This window comes from Pteronotus mesoamericanus, unplaced genomic scaffold (assembly GCF_021234165.1).
Source record: "Pteronotus mesoamericanus isolate MK-2021 breed Mesoamerican mustached bat unplaced genomic scaffold, CSHL_Meso_final contig_94, whole genome shotgun sequence".
NCBI classification, from domain to species: Eukaryota; Metazoa; Chordata; class Mammalia; order Chiroptera; family Mormoopidae; genus Pteronotus; species Pteronotus mesoamericanus.
In genome coordinates this window covers 48796933-48817049 of record NW_026555285.1, presented here as the reverse complement: position 1 = coordinate 48817049, position 20117 = coordinate 48796933, and the positions used below count along the sequence as shown (strand labels likewise).

General features: G+C 49.6%; 1 protein-coding gene across 2 annotated transcripts in view; it reads right to left on the bottom strand.

Moving 5' to 3' along the window:
* MIPEP (mitochondrial intermediate peptidase) overlaps window positions 1-20117 on the bottom strand; it is a 101527-nt gene that overhangs the window by 8838 nt on the left and 72572 nt on the right. For both annotated transcript variants that reach the window (XM_054586529.1, XM_054586530.1), the window contains exons 17-18: window positions 12003-12124; window positions 8979-9052 (exon numbers count right to left, since the gene is read on the bottom strand). In XM_054586529.1, coding sequence (XP_054442504.1) covers window positions 8979-9052; window positions 12003-12124 — 196 coding nt within the window. The remainder of the gene's footprint in view (window positions 1-8978; window positions 9053-12002; window positions 12125-20117) is intronic.

Sequence of the window (20117 nt, the reverse complement as noted above, 5' to 3'; positions counted from 1 at the left end):
TCCCCCGTGAGTGAGATGGGGACACCACCCTCTGCCAACTGAGTGTTGGGGTCGTGAAGCTGCCAGCCAGGTCCTCATCCAGCACTTTCTCACTGTGCCATTGTCCCCTGACCTTCCCTGTGGAGCAAATCTTCGGTCCTCTCTCTGGACATGCTGTTTAAAAGACCATCTACTTTCTGATGCCCGGGCTTTAAGAAAAGGCGCTCGTTCCACACTGAGTACCAGCACATGGCCTTCGACCCCTGGGGCCCTTGGCCTGTCCCTCCTACCCAGCTGGTCGCAACTGATCCTGCCCCGCCCCCAAGCAGAACCAAGGCAGGGTACTGAAATGAAAAGTGTCACATATCTAAATGTACGGTAGCACACCACTGACAGGTGAGGGTTAAATTCTGTTCAAAAGTTATTTCCCCAGAAGCAAAAAATCATGTTGGTTTAGTCACTGGAATATCTGCAATAAAATAGTGCGGGGAGGGGGGCGGGGATCCAAGTGGGATAGAGCCTTCTGAATTAAGTTTAGCAGAAGAAAAGATCAATGGTTTTCTGGTCAAAACTGACTTCCTTTCATTGGGAGAAAGAGATCAATATGCTATGTGGTCTCTACCAGCCTACATGGCAGAAATTCCAGAAAAATACTCCTAAGTTTCTAGTATGGTTGTATACAGTTACCTGCCTTATGTACGAAGAAAATACCATAACCCACAGGAATTACTGGTTTTCTAGGAATATGTAGAAAATCAAAAAATTGCCACTCTTTTTGGGAAGACATTTCACTTGTAGCACCCACACATTTTCTCTTCTGTTTATCTGCACCTTTGACATCCTGATGATTATTCAGCTTTAGTTCTATCTCAGATGCTGTTCGTGCATTTAGTCCAGTCTGGCGTTTTGTCTCTATGAGTAAGCAGCTCAAAGGGCAGGGCCCGTGAGCCCTAGGGAGGCCCCTCGTCTCTGGGCACAGACTGGGGATGCCCTGGTGAAGCCGGCAGTGAGACCTGGCTGCAGCCTCCAAGGTCGGATGCCCCCAAGACTGCAGGCACGCGCAGAGCCCCCCGAGGCTCGGCATCCTTCCCTGTGAGCTTACGCTTGTGCCCCAGGAGTCACCCCCCCGCGGCCTCACCTGGTCACCCAGCTGGTGCAGACTACGAAGGTAGTTGGCAACTCCCACGCAGGGACCTTTCTGTGGCTCCACCTCCCAGAGGGGGCTCCTTTCTGTAATTCTCACAGGGTGCCCCCTACCTCTCATGCAAATGTAGGGTCTGCATATCACTCCCACTTATTTCTGTGTCCCTAGGGTGCCTGGTTTAGCAGTAAGTATTCCATAAACATCTGCTAAACTTAAATGAATTAACATTATCAACAACAAACAATACTTTTTTTATTCTGTGAGGTTATTTACTAGTCACTAACCTAAGAATATTAAAACAATGTGTTTTAGCAATAAAATTCTGGACAGCTATTTCAATCTTAGGCACTAATGAAGGTGGAGTAGCTGAACACAAACAATCCTGGAAGGCTGCGCTCACAGGTGCCCAGGAGAGGATGAGACACTAGGGTGAGGTGTTGAAGACCAAGGTTTCCAGGGACAACCTGGCCAAGGCAGGGTTTTGCTTTGAGCTGGTCCTGCTTTAAGCCCCAAGAGCTGACTTCCCTTACGTAACAGAGCACACTCTTAACTGTCATAAATCAGGTTGCAGAGTTTATCTCTGACCTCCTACAGTAGTGAAAGTATTTTCCACTGTAATGTTTGTTTCTTAGATAACTTTAGTAATTTACCAGGTTAATTTGGTCTTGCATTATACAGATTATAGAACACAAGGAATGTGTTTTATGGAATGCTCTGTTGCATTACACCGTGTAGATCACTGGTTAGGGATGGTGTGATAAACATGCGCAGCGTTGGGAAGAAATGCTCTCCGGAGAACACACAGCATCTCAGACAGCCAAATACATGGCGACCATTTAAGAGCTGGGGCCTCCTCCTACCTACTGATGAAAAGCTCTCTGATCAAAGACTGAGGCCAGTGAAGCAGGGGTCCTGGGTGGGGGTGGGTGGGGCGGTGGGAGCACATAGCAGGACAGAGGACAAAGGCGAACCTGTCAACTTCGCAACTGAGCAGACACAATGACAAGAAATCATAGGTGAGATGTTGAACAGGTGCCCAATACACATCTTCACCGTATATATTTTTTATGTGATAAAAGAGCTTCACCAAAACAGAACAAAGTGAATAAAAAAACTGTCCCCTTTTAATAACCACCAATTTCTAATGCACCAAGAAATACTTGACCTTGTATATTTTAGTATTTATGCATTCACTCACTAAATGGTAACTACTGATGACTTATGTACCAAGCCTGACTCCAGCCCCTGGGGACAGAGCAGTGAACCTAATGGCTTCCCTCCTCCCACAGACTTGCGACTTTACTGGGGAGCACAGACCGTTAGCCAATAAATAAAATGTTGCATTGTGTCAGAAAGTACATGTGCCATACACAAAAGAGTAAGGGGGCAGAGGAGAACAGGGATGGCCTCTCGGATAACCAGAGGGAAAAAAGATGATCTGTGTAAAACTTTTGAGCAACTCTTAAAACTCTGCTTGCTAGTTTACATCCTCCTATCTTTTAATATTTAATGTGTGCGTGTGAGGGGGTTCTTCATAAGTGATTACACGTGTAGAGTCTGCACCAGGCTGGGCCCTCGGGAGCCTCAATGTGCATCCTCTGAGCACACACAGCCCCTGCACACCTGGGGCACAGAGGTTGGCTAAGCCAGGCAGAACCCATCATGTGTGAATGCTTATCTCAATTTAAAAAATTAAGAGACATATTAAAAAAATAAACTTAGGATTACCCATAAAGCTCACTCACTGTGTGGCTCACGCTCTGCCACACAATGGCACTACGGAGCCATTAACCAGATTGCACAATTAAATGTCAAGTGTATGTTTTCAAACGGAAAGCAGTTACCACAACTAATTTTGAGGGCTGTGACACCAAGTGAAATCCTTTTCTGTGTCAGTGACTGTGTATCCATTTGGACAAGAGGGAAAATCAAGGCAGCCAGGGTTGAAAAAGGACTTTCTGCAGCTTTCCTGAAGGAATGTCAGTTGTTCTTTTGCTGAGGCAGGACTATCTGCTCAGAGTTGTAGAAGTAACACAACCGAAAATGCCATCCGCGGAGCATGTTTGGCCTTGGAAAAAATGTAACCTCCTCTATTATCTACCATTGTATGGCCCGCATGCCACAGCCCTTTAACCAACATGGATCTGGCACAATTAACTAAAAGCTGTCCTGTCTCTAAAATGCCTTAGTTTTTTACCCAGTGTCCCTTTCTGCTGCTGGGTCCCTTCAGGGAACTGCACTGCACACGCCTGTTTTGTTGCCTCAGGCTCCTCCCGACTATGTCCGCTTCTCAACCACCCTGACGGCTGTGGGACGGCTGAACTCTGCCCTCGGTTTGAGTTTGTCTGGTGGCTTCCTCATGGCTGCCCTGAGCTTATGCGTCTGGGAAGGAGCAGCACAGAGGTGCCGTGCCCTCCTCAGCATGCTGTATCATGGGCACGACTTACTGACGTGACCCACCACTGCTGATGTTGACCTTGATGCCCTGCTGGGGGAGTGCTGGTCAGTTTCTCCACAATCACGTTATCCTGACTGTCCCTGGCCCCCCACTGTCCTCCTTGGGAGGAAGTCACTGCGGGGCCCACACTTCAGAGGTAGGGAGTTACGCTCCCTCCATCTCCTGACGGGAGGAATACCTACAGCACACAGGTCACCTGAAATTCTTCTTCAAGGGAGATTTGCCTCTTCTATTTATTTATTCATTCAATCCTCCAAGTCAGGATGTACTCATGGATATGTATCTTGTACTTTGTGTTAAGAGTCCAGTACTGCCATGTTTATTTGGTTCCTCCAGATGCTGCGGCGTTGGCCACGGGAACTCTCCTTTTGAGATGAGGCTGGACTCCCTGGCACGGACCCCATTGCTGTGCGTTTCTTCTTTCTGCTACTGCCAGACACCCTGGCTCCGGCTTGCGAAGTTTCGGCCCAGAATTGGTCACTCTCCTCCAAGCTCTGGCTGCTTTCAGCCGTAGAATGGTGTGAGGCCCGGGTCTGGGTACTGGGCATGCTGGCTGCTCACAAGACACAGAACCAAGAGTGTGTTCGAAAGGGAAAAGTAGGGTCCTGGCCGGGTGGCTCCGTGGGTTGGAGCAATGTCCCATGGACCAAAAGGTAGCAGCAGGTCTGATTCCTGGTCAAGAGCACATGCTCAGATTGTGGGTTCAATCCCTGGTTGAGGTGTGTATGGGAGGGAGAGAAACTAATGTTTCTCTCTCAAAGCAATGAAAAAAAAAAAAAGTTCTCAGGTGAGGATTAAAAAAAAAAAGAGTAGTTGTAGATTGCATTAATCTCCTTGGGGGCCTTTGGGACTATAAACTATAATTCCCTGGTTTGTTTCTTAGACAAATATGTAATAAGTTGGGAGAGATATTATAGAACATGAGGTAATTATGGCAAAACTAAAAATGTGTCTTGAAAACCAGAACACTCTGCAGAAACCTAAGGTATAGTGATTCTAATCGGCTTTGGGTATACCCCGAGGGCTTCTAGGCTTCAGTTCCAAGAGTCATTTTGGCAACACAGAAAAACAAACTGAGGGAGTTTCACTGAGAACTGACTCATTTATCTGCTTTCTTTTATCTGATGTTGGCTCCTTTTTAAAATTCTGTCAAGTTGCTACTTTGTACTTCTACTTGCATATTACTTTTGGCCACAGAGAAACATAAAAATAAAGGTAAGAGTTTCTTTTTTTCTAGAAAGCACAGAAATAAAGTTGTTCAATATTTGAAAATGACCTCTGGAATGCTAGCATCCTGGACCATAACCTTCCTTCCCTCACTGAAGTCTGTGCGAAGGCTGAGAGTGGAGCACACAGGCAGCTTTCAGAAATGGGGGTCTGACCGAGTGCCACACTGATCGTGCTGTGGCTGGAACTTAAAAGATCTGGGGCAGCCATGGCAGCCGGGAATTGGAGGGCAGTCAGCACAGAAAGAGCGTGAACACAGACGGGGTTGCCCCATCGCTAAGAATGGGGATGGAATGAGACGGCACGGCAGAAAGCCCCTGGCCTGCGGCGACCCTTCAGTGTGTAAGCATTTTCCTGGATAGGCAGAGATACAGAAAATCGAATCCTGTAAACTCAGTAACGGTCATTTACTCAAGAATTTTAGGTAACATAAAATGCAAAAAGCAGGAGGATGAGCTGTATCCTTGAATAGGAGTAACTTGTATCATTCCTAAGGGCTGAAACACTACAGCTTCCACCCCTAGAAGCCACAGAGTCCCACTTTCCTATTTGCTGTCACAGGACACATTCCTGCTGCCTGGTGGTTGTCCAAAGCATTACCTCCTTGCTGCTCACCCACCTTGCTGCGTGTTCATCTTTCTAGAAAACATTCACCCTCTGAAATGCCTGTATTAAGAATTGAACTTTGGACCATGTTCACCACAGGACACTCGGAAAAGACTCTAGTGTGTGTGTGTGTGTGTGTGTGTGTGTGTGGACCATGTTCACCACAGGACACTTAGAAAAGACTCTAGTGTGTGTGTGTGTGTGTGTATTTTAAAGGGCAAAATGAATGAAAATACCATATTGTCATAGCTTCTTTTAAACAAAAACTGTGTTTTCTCATTACTTAGAAATGCGATACTGAACGTCAACCAAAAAACACTGTGGGGGTATGGAATGAACACAGAAAACTTAACACGGACAACTGAATACAAAGAATTCAACCTCACCCTGGAATCCTCGGCGACTCCGAAAGCTGGTTCGGGTCAGGTACTGCTGTGTTAGTGGGGGGTTTTGTAACTGAATATTGTGCTTGTAACACGTATCATTATACATGCTATGCATGTGTTTAAAACTAGAAAGGGACACAATCTGAAGCTGTAATGCAACGTAGTTTTACATTGGCTTTCTATTGCATCTAATATTAATTATAATACACACACGGTCCCTGCAGAGAGGGACTGAAAAGGCAGCTATGGAGAAGCAGATTCGAGAGCAGTGTCTTGAAGTCAAAGCACATTTTATCTCCCCCACCCGGAGACCAGTGAATTTCTCAAGCAGCTTCCGGGTCCTGAGGCGCAGGGCGAGTAACGGCAAGCCCGCCTCTGCCGCGCCGCGTGCCCGCCCGCCTTCTCGGGGAGGGCGGTGCCGGTCTAACCAGTGCCCTGCTGCCTTCAGAGGGTGCTCAGTGTGTTGAGAGAGGCAAATGCGGGCTCTCCGGAGACTGCTGCTGCGGCGGCAAGGCCGCGCGGGGGCCCCCGCTGGCGACCGTGGACGGACAGGCGGGGAGCAGGGGGTGGGTGAGGAGAGGGAGGCGGCGTTTTCCGGGGCGTCCTTAGACGCGGCGCGGGCCGCCACCAGGCGCCCCTGCCTGTGAGCTCGGAGCTAATGTGACTCGTTCGAGACGACGAGGAGCCTAAGAGTTCACCTGCGTGGTAGTTACTCTCCGGAGACCGAAAGCATTGTGTTCGGTTTCGCTGGCTACGTCCGCCTCGGAGCGCAAGTCCAATGCCCACGCACCCTGACTCTACGAAACCATCCGGAGCTCACTGGAGCCCACGTCTGAGCGAGGAAGCCAGTCAGCGTGCCATCTGGTCGGGGTGGGGGGGGACGAGGTCTGCGGTCGTCCCGCGGGGTCCACGGGAGGCTGGTCCCTGGGACGGGGCGGCCCCTGGGGGCGCGGAGGGCCGACTGCATGCCGCTCCTCTACCTTCGGCTGCCCAGCACGGTTCTTTACGTTTACCTGGTAAGCAGTTAAATAAGATGTATACAGCACCCACACAATTACGTTTTCACAGGAGAATAATTCCAGCCCGACGGTTTCTGCTTTTGTATCACCGCTCTCAGTCACCCCGCCGACCCCTGCTCCGGGGGGCGCTGGTGCCAAGGCGGTGGGCCGGCGCCTGCGACACTCCCGCGGGGACAGGCGGGCTGCGCACCCGCCAGTGAGGAGCCGCCGCTTGCCTCGCCTCACAAATCCAACCCCGCCGAGCGACCGGCGTGACCCCTCGCACGCCCCGGTCCCCTCTGACACGTGACGCAGCACGCGCACGCGGCAGCCGGGCGTGAGGGAACGGACGGCAGCGAGGAGGATACGGGCGCCGGAAGCAGAGGCGTTTACTGTGGTGCGAACTGCGATCTGAGCGCCTGGTCACCTCTGCGTTGGATCGCGGCCTTCTTTTTCTCTCTCGTGTGTGAAATTTCAGTTTTGAAACTATTAAGTTTCTTAGCATAAAAAATTTTCATAAAAAACCAACATTTTTAGAGACACCATCTTTTTAACACCATCCTTGGAAGCAGAGTAGAAACTACACCAGCCAAAGGGCAGACCCTGAGAAAGACCCCACTTTTTCTCCCTGTCGCTGGCGCCACGTGGAGGCCGACGCTGCGTGCAGCGAGCACGCGGGCAACACGTGAGTGGGGGGAGGAGGGGGCGCCGCAGCTGCCAGGCGAGGGCACGCGGTTCCACTCCCCGTGGCTGCCCGTCACGAGCCCATTACTTTCGCCTTCCCGGAGCCCATCATCGGCCATTCGCAGGTGTTGGTCCCGCGCGCACAGAAAGCAGCGCAGACGACAGAGGGTATTGTCTCTGCCGCCATGAGCCCCAGGTTTCCGCCGAACCGCGTCCTCCTCGGCGGTGAAACGAGCCAGGACATGTCCTACCTCACGGGGTTGCCGGAAGCTTAATCAGTGCACAGGAAACGTCTGAGGCCGTCCGGGATCGGGCGGAGGTCTGGGCAGGTCGGCGGAGCCTCTGCTCTCCCGGGCGGCTCCGCGGCGGGAGCCAAAGCGCCGCTGGCCGGGGGCCGCCCACGCGGCCTGGGACGCAGGGTCGCTGGGCGGGCGGAGCGGGGAAACCCGCGTGGTGCCGGGCAGGCAGCATCCGCCGCTGGGGACACCGCGGGACCCCCGAGGGCGCAGGCCCGGGGCTCTGTCTGGCGACTCTCGCCTGTGGCGGCCGCACCTCAGCGCCGGGGCACCCTGCCCTCCCCTCACAGACGGGGAGCCGGAGGAGCGGGCTCTGCCGAAATCACGCCCCGCAGCCTGACTCGACAGGCCCCGGCAAGGGAACGTTTCTGTCAGAGTCGCCACCGCTACAGCCGCCACAGAGAAGACAGACAGACATGTGCCCTGCGGCGGGAAGCTCTTTCCCAGTCGTCGTTTTCAACCGAGCCAAAGCAGCAGCCGGTGCGCGGTCAGCGCCCACGCCCGCTCGCGTCTTCCTCGAAATTGTTGCGAGGACGTTAGATAAAAAATCGTGATGGTCGCTTCCATTTGCAAATAAATTTTCAGTGAAAATATGTAAACTTAAAAAATTAACAAAAATTTTACATAGGTAACCAAGCTTGGGGATGCCCAGAGAACAGTTAATTAGGTTCTAAGTTTCAACGGGCAGAAAGTCCAACGTGATGCCTTAAATTTCTAGCAAATGTGTAGCTAAGAAACAGAAAGAAATAAAGGAGTAAGAAATAAATGAGTTCTGAGGGCTAAAGAAACACACTGTGACCTATTAAAGTCTAAAGGCAAGTTTTCTGAGAATCGATGACAAATGTACAAATTTATGACAAATGTAACAATTCCCTATTAGAGTGTTAGTAACATTTTGAAAGCTAAAGCCTGAAACGGTATCCTGACATCCAAATAAAACAGTCACTAAAAATTAATGTTATTTCAGAGACAATGAAATAGAAATGAACATTAGAATACAAATGCAAAAAATTGTTATTTGGGACACAATGAAATAGATTCTCAGAAGTGCACAGCTGAAACATTATCTCTTTAAAAGAAATATACGGAGAAAATAGGAAACAGCTTTCTTTGCGGGCGGCCAAAAGCAGACCCCGGGTGCTAACACTCGCACACGCAGCCTACAGACCCTTCAGAAGGGCTGCGCCCTGCCCGGCTCACCTTGCACCAGCAGCATGGGCTCCCGGCCGCCGCCGTGGGCCAGCATCTCCCGCCGGTACCGCTCCCCCGTCGCCCTGCGGAGACAAGGGGCTGTTAGGGGCCCTGCCTGCCGGCCGCGCTCACACCTGTCCTGAGCTTCTCGAAAGAGGTCACACCAATACCACAGTCCGAACACCCACCACCACCGGACCACTCAGCTCTTTAGTTTCTTGCCTCTAAAAGCCTAACTCCAATTTTTAAGTTATTCTGATGAGTAAAATTATAGATTCACTGTAAAAGGCTAGCTCTACGTTTCACTGCTTTGTAGCAAGCAATCTCTTTGTAGAGAGGATTCCTTTGTTTACATATTGTAGGATAAGATTACATCCTGTTCTCCATCATCTTTAATGTTCGTTTACAGGGAGGTTTGAAATGATTTGTGCCATTCTTGACTTTCATAAAAGAACTGGAGATGGCACCTAACACAGAGAAAATTAACATTCTGAAATGAAGGTGAAGGGAAAAAGAGCTGGTAGGAGAGAATCGCTCCCCGGGAGACCTGGGCTGGGGAGACCAGCCACGGGGACCAGCAGCTGGCTCTTGAGCGGGCGGGCGGCCGGCTGAGGCCGCTGACGCAGGAGCTGTTTTCATCTGCAGATGCTCCCGGTCAGCTGGATCTGCGAGCAGCACTCTCTGTACCACACGGAGGTGGATTTTGAAGAATTTTTATAGACAGAAATTCTCCAAATCAATGGTACCTAGAGACAAACTATGTAGTACTACTCTGGTCCTTTATGAAAAAATGCAATTTTTTAAATGCAAATGACCATACACTTGACAACATCAATAAATTTTGATGTTTTCATTCCACCATTTCTGTAGCAACTTTACATATGGGCGACTTTGTGAACGTGAACTCTAATTAGAATTTTTGGCAGCCTTACCCTGTCTGCAACAGGCTCACATCAAACCCTAATTCGGTCTCATCTGGCAGTGAGGACTCAGGCAAAGGGCACCCTGAAACAGGCCACGTGGACAGAAGGCTGGGCCTTCTCAGGGGACGGGCAGTGGGTAGGCCCTGCCTGACTCTAGCCAGGGTGTGTGTATCCCTCGCAGCCACCGTGCGCGGTGCCCCTGGCCTGAGTCACACTGTGGCCGTGGCCCTCGGTGCTCTGCCCCCTGATGTCAGCTTCCAGCCTGGTCATTTTTTTCAAAAGTGGGGTCCAAAAAGACCTATTGACAGGGGTTAGAAATGTTCTATTCCAATGAGTATTTTTACTACCTTACTTTTTAACACATCTATAAAACTATGACTAGTGCATGTCTAGGCAAGAATGCGTCTATAAACAAGATATAAATACTTGGAAATACATGTATTTAATAGTATGTGGTTTTCTAGTAAAAGTGTAGTTCCTTTAAACAAGATAATATTTTGTCCATTTTATAGAAATCTCCAGTAAAGAAATGTAATCCCTCAAATTGTAGTCAATTTTGGCTTTAGATCCTCTGAAAATAATAAAATCTGAAAAGCAGACCAAATGTCTGCTAGTGCAAAGGGCTGAAGACAAAATAACATGTGGGTACCAAGCTATAAAACATTTAAAAATTTTATTACATCAGATCCAAGTTCAGAAGATTTGGGACTGAATGTGATTATTATTAACTGCTGAGGAAATCCGAACCTGCGTCGGATTGCATGAAAAGCCAAGGGGATGTGCAGGAAATGGGGAGAGAGGAGGGACTAGGCCTTCGCAGGCCTGGATTATTAGCTCACTCCCCCTGAAAACCATGGAGCCCTGAACAAGTGACTGATCCTCCCCGGACCTCCGTTTCCTCTTAAAGAATGCACTGGCTCGGCCACAGCTGCTGTGAGTTAAGACGGCACGCCACAGGAAGACGTGAGGGCCCTCCAGACTTTTAAGGTGACTCCCGCCTTAAACCATGTGAAGGCTGTCACATAACAGCGCCCCATGGTGGTTGCGGAATCGTTGGAGATGTATTTGCTTGTGTGGTGAGGAGATAAAATGCTTTCGATGCCCATCAGACCAGATCACAATTAGTGGTTTGCTTTCAAAAGAGGCTCCTTCCAAGTACCCTAAGGCCATCAGAGGCAGGAGGAGGCCTGACCAAGGAACAGCGGGCACTCTCCCATGCTTCCCGCCTGACGGGGGCCCAGGACGCCCTCTCAGGCCCCCCGGCCTGCCTCTGCCGTAGGGGAAGGGATGGGCACCCTCGTCCCTAGCTGAAATCTCCTCGGGGCTCATGGAAGCTTGCCACATGCACTGGCTAAACTCAGGACGGTGCTCTGCGCGAGCCTGGGGTTTGCGCACACAATGTCCCCGGGGTCTGCCAGACCCAGAGCTGGGGGCTGTGTCCCTGGGACCACTGACTGTCCTGTGAGGGTGCCTATGAGACAGGGCGGCGGGAAGCCATGCTGGGCAGAGGCCCTCGTGAGTGGTGGCAGGTGAAGCAGTCTCGTTTTTGGATGCCGCTGTCTTTCAAGGGTACGGAAAAGTGCTCCAGAGCCGGGTAGCCGGCGAGCTTTCTGGAACAAACTGGACCCTAAGGTCCATTGTCCCAGGTTCCAGCACTGCTGCTCCCAGCTGGAGAAAATGCTACGTCCTCCATCAGGCAGCAAAGAAGATGGGACACTGTGGATGCTTGTGTGGAGACGAGGCTCCCTGTCCCAATGACAGGCCTGGCTACGGCAACAGACACGGAGAGCAGGACCGTCTGGAGAACCGAGCAAACCCGCAGGAAGGCAGGCCCCTGGGGCAGGAGCTCCCAGCGCTCACACAGTGGGTCCCTGTGTGTGCGGGGACAGAGTGCCAGGCCCCCCCCCCCCACCCCCCCCGCCGGTGGCCGCCGCTCAGGGCTGCGCAGTAGGGCAGAAGGCTCTGGAAGCAGGAGGGGCTTGGGCTGGAGGGAAGGGATGGGCAGTCTGGGCCCTGGGCCGGGGAGGCCCGCGGAGCTCCCAGAGCCTGACATTAGCGGAGGGGGTGACAGGGCTGAGGGGAACGTCTCCTGCCCTGCCCCCTTTAGTACCTGTCGAAAGGATCCTGGAGGAAACACTCCTTCCACACCATGGAAGCCACAGCCCTGGACATCAGGTAAGAGTAGTACTTGGCACCGTAGCCCACGAGGTGGCTGAACCGCAGCTGCCAGGCCTGAGCAAACAGCAACACAGCACGGGAAACAAGTCAGTCTCTGTGTTTCAGATGTTGTGGATGAGAACGCCAAGAAAGCACACCAGGAATCTGCAATCTGCGAATGTTTTCATTTACTTCTCACCCTGGGGGTCCACATCACTCGTGATATTAATATTTCCCCCATGTTTTATACACTGTTGGGGGCTGCACTGGGTCCCCTCCACATTCTCATGCAGAAGCCCTAACCCAGGCACCTCATGATGCAAGTGTGCTTGGAGAAGGGCCTTTAGAACGGTGACTCCGTGAAAATGGAACTTAGGGTGGACACAGGGCTGGGGTCGGAGGGCGAGAAATCAGGAGAGGGCACCAGAGCAAAGGCCAAAGGAGGACACAGCAGGGCGGAGGGTGGAGGCCTCTGGGAACGAAACCCGAAACCGAGTGGCGCTGCCATGTTTGTCACTGCTGGGGTTCATCTCTGCGGCACAAGTGCAGAGAGCACGGCCCAGCCACAAGGCAGCAGGGTGGCCGCAGAGCAGGGCTGCGCCCTCACCTGGCGCGGGCTGCTGGGGACGCTGGGCCCTCGGCAGCAGGGGGCACCGCGGGGCTGGCACCGAGTCCATGCACTCTCCCCGGGGACAAGGAGGCAGTTAGGAAGGCCGCCCGAGAGTTCAGGCGGGAATACTCTTTGCTGGAAAATTCTTTCCTATGGATACTCTTCTCTCTTGTTCCTGAAAGCTGAAAATATCTACTCTACATTCTGACTGGTGAGCAGGAGGAGGGCTATGCAAGGGCAAATGCATCAGCTTATCAGAGCATGCGTGTTCGTGGTGACAGTTGCTACAGCAAGAGCTAGGGATCCGAAAACGACTCTTAGATGACATTTCTGGCTTTAAAATTTTTACTTTTCAGAAGCAAAACACCTGATATGCAATAACCTACTGTTTTCCAATGTATGCTTTATCTGACACGCAAACTTTGTGAAAAATAAATTGAAGCCAAGTTTTCAACTAAGATAATCATTACTTCGTCGATCTTTTAACTCTCTAGAAAACACAGTATGAAGTATGATGCTCACCACCAATCTATAAACTGGACAAGCAAACAGTACCTAACATATTAAGGAATAAATATTAACAAAACAGAGATGCTTTTGAGGTTGCGGCTGACTTTAGGGCACGCTTGGAGTTCTTCCCCCGGCCTGCAAGGAGGCTGACGAGGAGGCGCAGCGCTGGCCCTTCTGCAAGGGGCCCCATGCTGCTGGGGCAGGGGCTGCTCTCCAGGGAGCCGCGCTGGGGTGTGCAGACCCAGGGCGTGCACGGGGCGGGTATCGGGGCAGGGTGAAAACGATCCCCATTCCCTCCGCCCCTTCCCAACTAGGATGTGACTGGAAGTGAGGCGGGCACCTTGTAAGCTGTGTCCTTGAAGGGAAGAGATGCGCCCCTTCCTCCCCATCCCGCACCTGTGCAGGTCACGGCCCAGGGAGAGGGGAGCTGCAGGCAGGACTGTGCTCGCTGACTCCCTGCAGCCGAGGTGGCGCAGTGGGTAGGGGTGTGGGGGTGGAGTGCGCTCACTTGGCAGGACCCCTCCTCCTCAGCCTCTTGCACTGAAGCCCTTCAGGCTCAGCAGTGGCCCCACTCTCCTGCCAGCAGGTGCCCTCAAGGGGGCTGTGGAGGCATGGGGAGGTAGGTGCAGGTTCTACACCCTGCTTGTAGCGCAGGTTCTTCGCTTACAACCTACACCCAGTTCTGGATACTCTGTCTTATTATAAAAAGGGGCCTGTGCCAGCTTTTGTGTGACGCTGGGATCTTAGTGGGCCGCTGGTGATTTGCCACCGGGGAGCAGCCGCATCCTCCGCGCAATGCGGCACGGGTGGCTGCGTGCACGGGACACAGGCCGACGCTGCGTCTCCTGCTGTCGATGACGTCAGTCTCTCGGGGTGAAAGTCCCAGGGCTGGAGCCACAGTGGAGGGGTTCTGCCTTTGGAACTTTTCCTTCTTGGCCATCTGCCAGAACAAGTCTGGCGGCCTTGGCTGTCGTGAGCGGAGTTTAATTTTGTTTAGATTCGAGCTGAATACCGTTTTGTTTTGTCTTGAAAGCAGGCATTTGATTTGAGCTAAGAAATTTCTAAGTCCCTCAGTTTCACCAACTCGTAACTGAGCTCCCACATAAACAGAGTGATGAGAGTCAGACCTTGCGGAAGCGGAGAAAGAGACGGCAGAATTTGTGACACGCGCAATTTCCCGAACGGCCACAGCGTCCGCCCTGCACCAGCACCCAGGCCTGGACGCGGGGACTCCGGCCGCACGCCCGCCGTGCTGTCTTGTTCTTTAATTACAGGTTTGGGTTCTGTACTACACCCTTTCCATACCTCAAGACATGCTAAATAAATCGTACCTACCTGACACCTTTCCTCAGCGGCTTTTAAGTTTACGACAGGCTACGACCTGCCATTTCACTGCTGTTTGATCACAAATGGCTAAATTCCTGCTAATGCAACCTAAATATTAAGTGCTTGTTGCCATTTCTCTCGTTCATCAAGAAAAAAATTAGACCAAGTTTCACATTAAGCCCTGGAATTAGGATCCCCTCTTTGAAAGTGAAGCTCTTCTCCCCAAGTAGCACTGGCCAGGCGGACGGAAGGTCTCGCTCCCCCTTCAGTGTGACGTGCAGATGTGATTTCCCAAAAATAAGGGATACAGGCACCTTGGCAGCTTCCCTTCTATGCTGACCAGAGATGTCGGGAACAGGACAGAGGGCCCAGAAATAAACCCACATTTACAAGGTCAAAGAATTCATGAGAGAGTAGCCGAGAACACTCAGTGGGGAAAGAGTGGTCCTGAAGCGAAGCATGCTAGGAAGCCCGGCCAGCCCCCACGCACAGGAGGGAGGGCGGACCCCCGCCTCACCAAAGCAGGGGACAGAGCACACAGCTCTTTATACCTTGTGCCTGAAATAGTGTGCTCAATAAATAGTCATAGAAAGATGACAAAAAGGATAGAAAAACTGGAATCTATACTATAATTTAGTTACTATAATTTAGACGCATTGACATCAAATTTTCTTCCTATACTCAACTAGTCTCAATAACCACTAAAATTGTAGATGTCAACATGCAGGTTAAAAAAATAACTGATTAACTTACTGACTATACACGTACACCTGAATTTCTGAAGTGACACAACAAAATTAAGATAAAATTATTACTTTTATTAACTTCTCATTGAATTAGGCCAAGGTACATTGGTAATACTGAAGAATGCATGACTCTAGTAGTCATATTCTTTGTGAAATCTCGTGTCTGCACAATAACATCTTGATTTCACTGGTTTTACCTCTTGACCCTTACTGAGTAACTTCAAATATTCACACAACTTCGCTGGTTTGAGTAAGTGTTACTTCCAAACTTATTTTCTAATTTGTACAGCACAAGATCCCTCCAGATCATTAAAAAGTACACTCTATTAGCTCTCATTTAGGTTGCCTGAGACGTAGAAAAGTTATACACATGCCATTGGGAAATTTGTCTTATCGAGGGCTGCGCTCCTGGTAAGATAAAACTGAGTGAGGGAAGATGGTACAAAACACCTCTCCTCCAGGAAGGGCTCAGCCCCCGCCGCCCCCCGCCCTCTGCAGAGCACTGTGGAGGCGTCCCAGCCCTTCACAGAGGAATGGCCTCTTCTGAAGTGCAGCCCAGGGCCTGGGATAGGATGTCACTGGCCGGGCATGTTACTACCTGTATCTTGTATGGGGTAACTGACAGAAATAAAATACGTGACTGATCCGCTGAAATTACTAGGGTTGCCTGCTTTCTGTCAACGAGTCTTCAATCCTCCCTGATTATCTCGTCTGAACAAGGTCCAAAATTCCTGATGCAACAGCTTTTAGCAATTTCTTACAACAACAACAAAAAAAAAAAGGGAGAGAGAGAAACTAATATAGTTATGATTGAAACATACAGAAAACCCGGGTAATGACAAATAGGACATATTCTCGCAATTCAAAGAAAGTGTTAGACAAACATAACAGCATTAGTTAGAATGTGCAGTCACTAAAAAAATGCAGGGCCTAAGTATTACTCTTTACATGAAGGGAGTATCAACTTGCATTATTTTGCAATGTAATAATAATAGGAGCTATGCGTTGGCTGTCTTATTCCCACACCTCCTACATGTGGAAGTTGAAGGGGTAACGTTCCAGAGGGTCGGCCGTGAGGGGTGGCTGGGTAGGGCGGAAGTGAGCAGATGGGCTTGTGCTTCCTTCTAAATCTACAGGTGGCTGAGTTAAATCTTATGTCACCTGACAACAGCCCGAACGCTCTTTGGAGGGGAGCTGGCATCTGACTCGGTCAGCAGCTCTGTCTCTTCCTTCACGGATACAGAGCCCACGCGGCGCCCCGCGTGCCCTGCTTGCTCCAAGACACTGGGTCCTCGTTCCCTCTTTTAAAAAAATCAGATAAAATTCACGCACCACAAAACTCACCCTTTGAACGTGTACAATCCAGTCAGTCCTAGAGGATTTACAAACCGTGCGACCATCACTGCTACCTATAACCCCATAACCCTTCCATCGCCCCGAGAGAACTCTCTCACCCGTTCGCATTTGGTCCGCACGCCAGCCTCTTCCCCGGCCCTGGCGACTACCGATCTACTTCCTGGGTCCGCCGATTTCCCTGTTCTGGACATTTCATGTACATGGAATCATACAAGGGGTGACCTTTTGTGTCTGGCTTCTTTCCCTTAGGTAAGGGTCATTTGTGTTGTACCCACGTCAGTGCTGGATTTCTTTTTATGACTCAACAATATTCCATTGGGTGGATCAACAACATTTTTTTTTTATCCACTCATCTAAATGTTGATGGAAGCATATGTGGGTTGTTTTCATTAAGGGGCTATTATGACTAATGTTGCTAACATCGCAGCCTTGCCAGGATGTGGGAACTCTGTGCGGGTGGCGGGGCACACCGAGAGCTGAGGAAGCCGGTCACTCTGCTGCTCTTCCTGTCCCAGCAGGCACGGTGGATTCTGCCCCCCTGGGAAGCTCGCCCCGGCACTGGGCACTGCCAGGCCGAGGGTGGGCATGAGGAAGGCAACATGGAGCTGTCCCCTGTCTTGTGCGAGTTTTCTGTTCTGGTCCACAGCGTTGCTGAAGTGTCTTGAATAAACTCCAGGGCTCTCCCAGATGTGTTTTTGTTTGTGGGTCGCTGTCTCATTGTTGATCTTTGTTGGAGGGTGGAGACTGGGGTCGCCTATGTTGCCAATTTGGTGACGTTATTCTTGGAATTCCACAGGGTCTTGATTACTGGAGCTTTGTCCTAAGTTTTGAAATTGGGAAGTGTGATCCCTCTAACTTTTCCCCTCTTTTTCAAGTTGGTTTTGGTTATTTTGGTTCCCCTGAATTTCCATAGGAATAGCACAACTTGTCAGTTTCTACAAAACGGCAGCTAAGGTTTCAAAGACTGTATTGAGTCTGTAAGTCAATTTGGGGAGTCCTATCATCTTTAACAGTCTTCTAGTCCATGAAAGTGAGAAAGCTTTCCATTTTTGTAGGTCTTCTTTAGTTTCTTTCAGTAATATTTTATGGTTTACAGTGTACAAGTGTTTAAGCTTTTTGTTAAATTTATTCCTAAGTATTTTATTTTTTGATGCTATTATAAATAGGAGTGTTTTTTAAATTTTGTTTTTGGACTGTTTATTGCTCTAATATAAAAATACAATCGATTTCTGTTATTGGTCTCCTATCACGCAACCTCGCGGGAGCCATTTATTAGTCCTAAGAGTTTGTTGTGTATTCCTGAGGATTTTCCATATACAAGATGATGTCATCCATGACAGAGATTGTTCTACTTCCCCCTTCCCAGGCCGAGTGCCTTTGATTTCTTTTTCTTGACAAATGGCTCTGGTTAAGAACTATAGTATCGTATTTAACACAAAATGTGGTCTTCTTCCCATCTCAGGGGAGAGCTTCCAGGCTCACCACTGAGGACGATGCTGCTGAGGTTCTTGCTGAGGTTCTCCCCGAGGCTCCTACCAGGTCACGGGGCATCGGCACTGGCCCTGGACTCCGTACCCAGTTACTTTTGGTCCGTTCTCAAGTCCTGACGATTTTATCTCAGTATATTTCTTGTCGTTTCCCCTCTTGCGTCCACGCCCACTATCAATGACCCTTTTAGGCCCCAGTCATCTTCTGCCTGGATGTACGACCTTTAGGGCAGGACCTATGTGCAGACATATTTTTTGTAAGCAGAAATGTTGCCTTTATGAAACACAAGCAAGAGGCTCTGGAAGAGAAAACGCAGCTATTGGCAATAAAAAAAGGTAATTTTTATTGAAAAGCAAAAGCCAAAAGTAAAGCTAACTAACCCAAAAACTGTGGGAAGAGTAGGACGAAGAAAAAACCGAGGCCATTTCCCAGAACAGAAGAGAAGAGAAGTGAAGGTGGAACAGGAGAAACTGGAGGAGAACCTGAGGGGCGGGGCGGGGCTGTGGCTACGCAGCAGCGTGGGCTCGGCCTGCACACAACCCTCCTGAACAGAACAACTAAAATGCGGGATACACTTTTTCTTTGTTTTTTGAAAGAAAGAAGAAGGGAGGGGGAGGGAGAGACAGAAGCATCAATTTCTTGTTCCACTGATTTACATGTTCATTGGTTGATTAAGTGCCCTGACCGGGGATTGAACCTGCAACTTTGGTGTATTTCGGATGATGCTCTGACCAGCTGAGCGACCCGGCCAGTACCAAAATACACTTTTGTGAAAAAAAAAAAGAAAAAATGTGAATGCATTGCTAAAATGGGAGAGAATAAAATACAATCAACATTATTGAGCAGGTAATTTTTATAAATGAAAATTGGTGTTTTTATTTATATGGTAAAATCACTATAGTTTTATATTTGTTTTCATCTATTACTGACTCAAAATAAGAAGTTGTTAAGAATAAGCAGGAATGAAGTGTTCTGTGGCGTCCCAGGATCGGTGCCAATAGGCAAATTGGAGACTCACGGTGGCCGTGCTGGGTGCTCAGTCACCGCCGAGGGAATGCGTTTGCAGCTGAGTTCTCTTATTTCAGACATGCCGGCTTAGCAGCACCGATGCTATGCTGCTTTGTTGCAACGCTGGGCTTTGCTGAACTGAGTGGTGGCTATCTATCATTCTCCAGAATCTCTTTACCTATTTCTTTACTCACTTTCAAGTCAATATAGAATTGGTTAAACCTTTTAGAGGCTATACTGAGTTTGAAGAGGGAAAATGAGTTAAAAAAAAGTGGTTATGAAATAAATGTAAGCTATCACTTGATTTATAGATCTCCTTTGCTTTCATTTAAAGGGCTTAGCACCATGAAAGGCTGTTTAGACTGTACTTTGGCTTAAGTGAAAAAAGTTATTGCTGAAATTGTATAAATCATTTCAAATATTGTTTGATTTTAGCTTTTAAGTGTCCGCGTTTTTCTAAATGTTCTGAGAAAGTTTGGTTCACTTTTTACTCTCCATAAATCAGCAAGTATTTCAAAGCTTCCCTGAGACACAGAAAAATATACACACGCGAAAGAGCGATGGCCTCATCACCAAGTTAAGCATCTGAAGAGAAGGGACATCAAAGGAAGCAACTAACAGGGTGCTCACTCTTACAATGATGAAAAATACACAGTACAAAGCAAGATGTGTAAAAGACACCAAGATAAACTATTTTACCCCGTTAATAACCACATATGGTCACGGGGAGCAGGGAGAAGGCACGAACCTGCCACAGCGGGGTTTGAGCAGCTAGCTGTGTGCTGGCACGGGCCCCCCGGGGCATCAGCACGGGGCCCGGTAGCGGGGTGGGGGGGGTGCCGGGAATCGCTGTCCATCAGGAGCAGGGGGCCCCTCACAAGCCAGTAACGGAATCATGCTTAACACCCAGGGAGGTTCCCATCTATTTTAATGAATTCCTTGGCTTTCCCTGCTCTTCCCCATCTTACACGCAGCTGATGAAACTGTAGTTTCCACATACAGTTTTTATCACCTCATTGCCCCC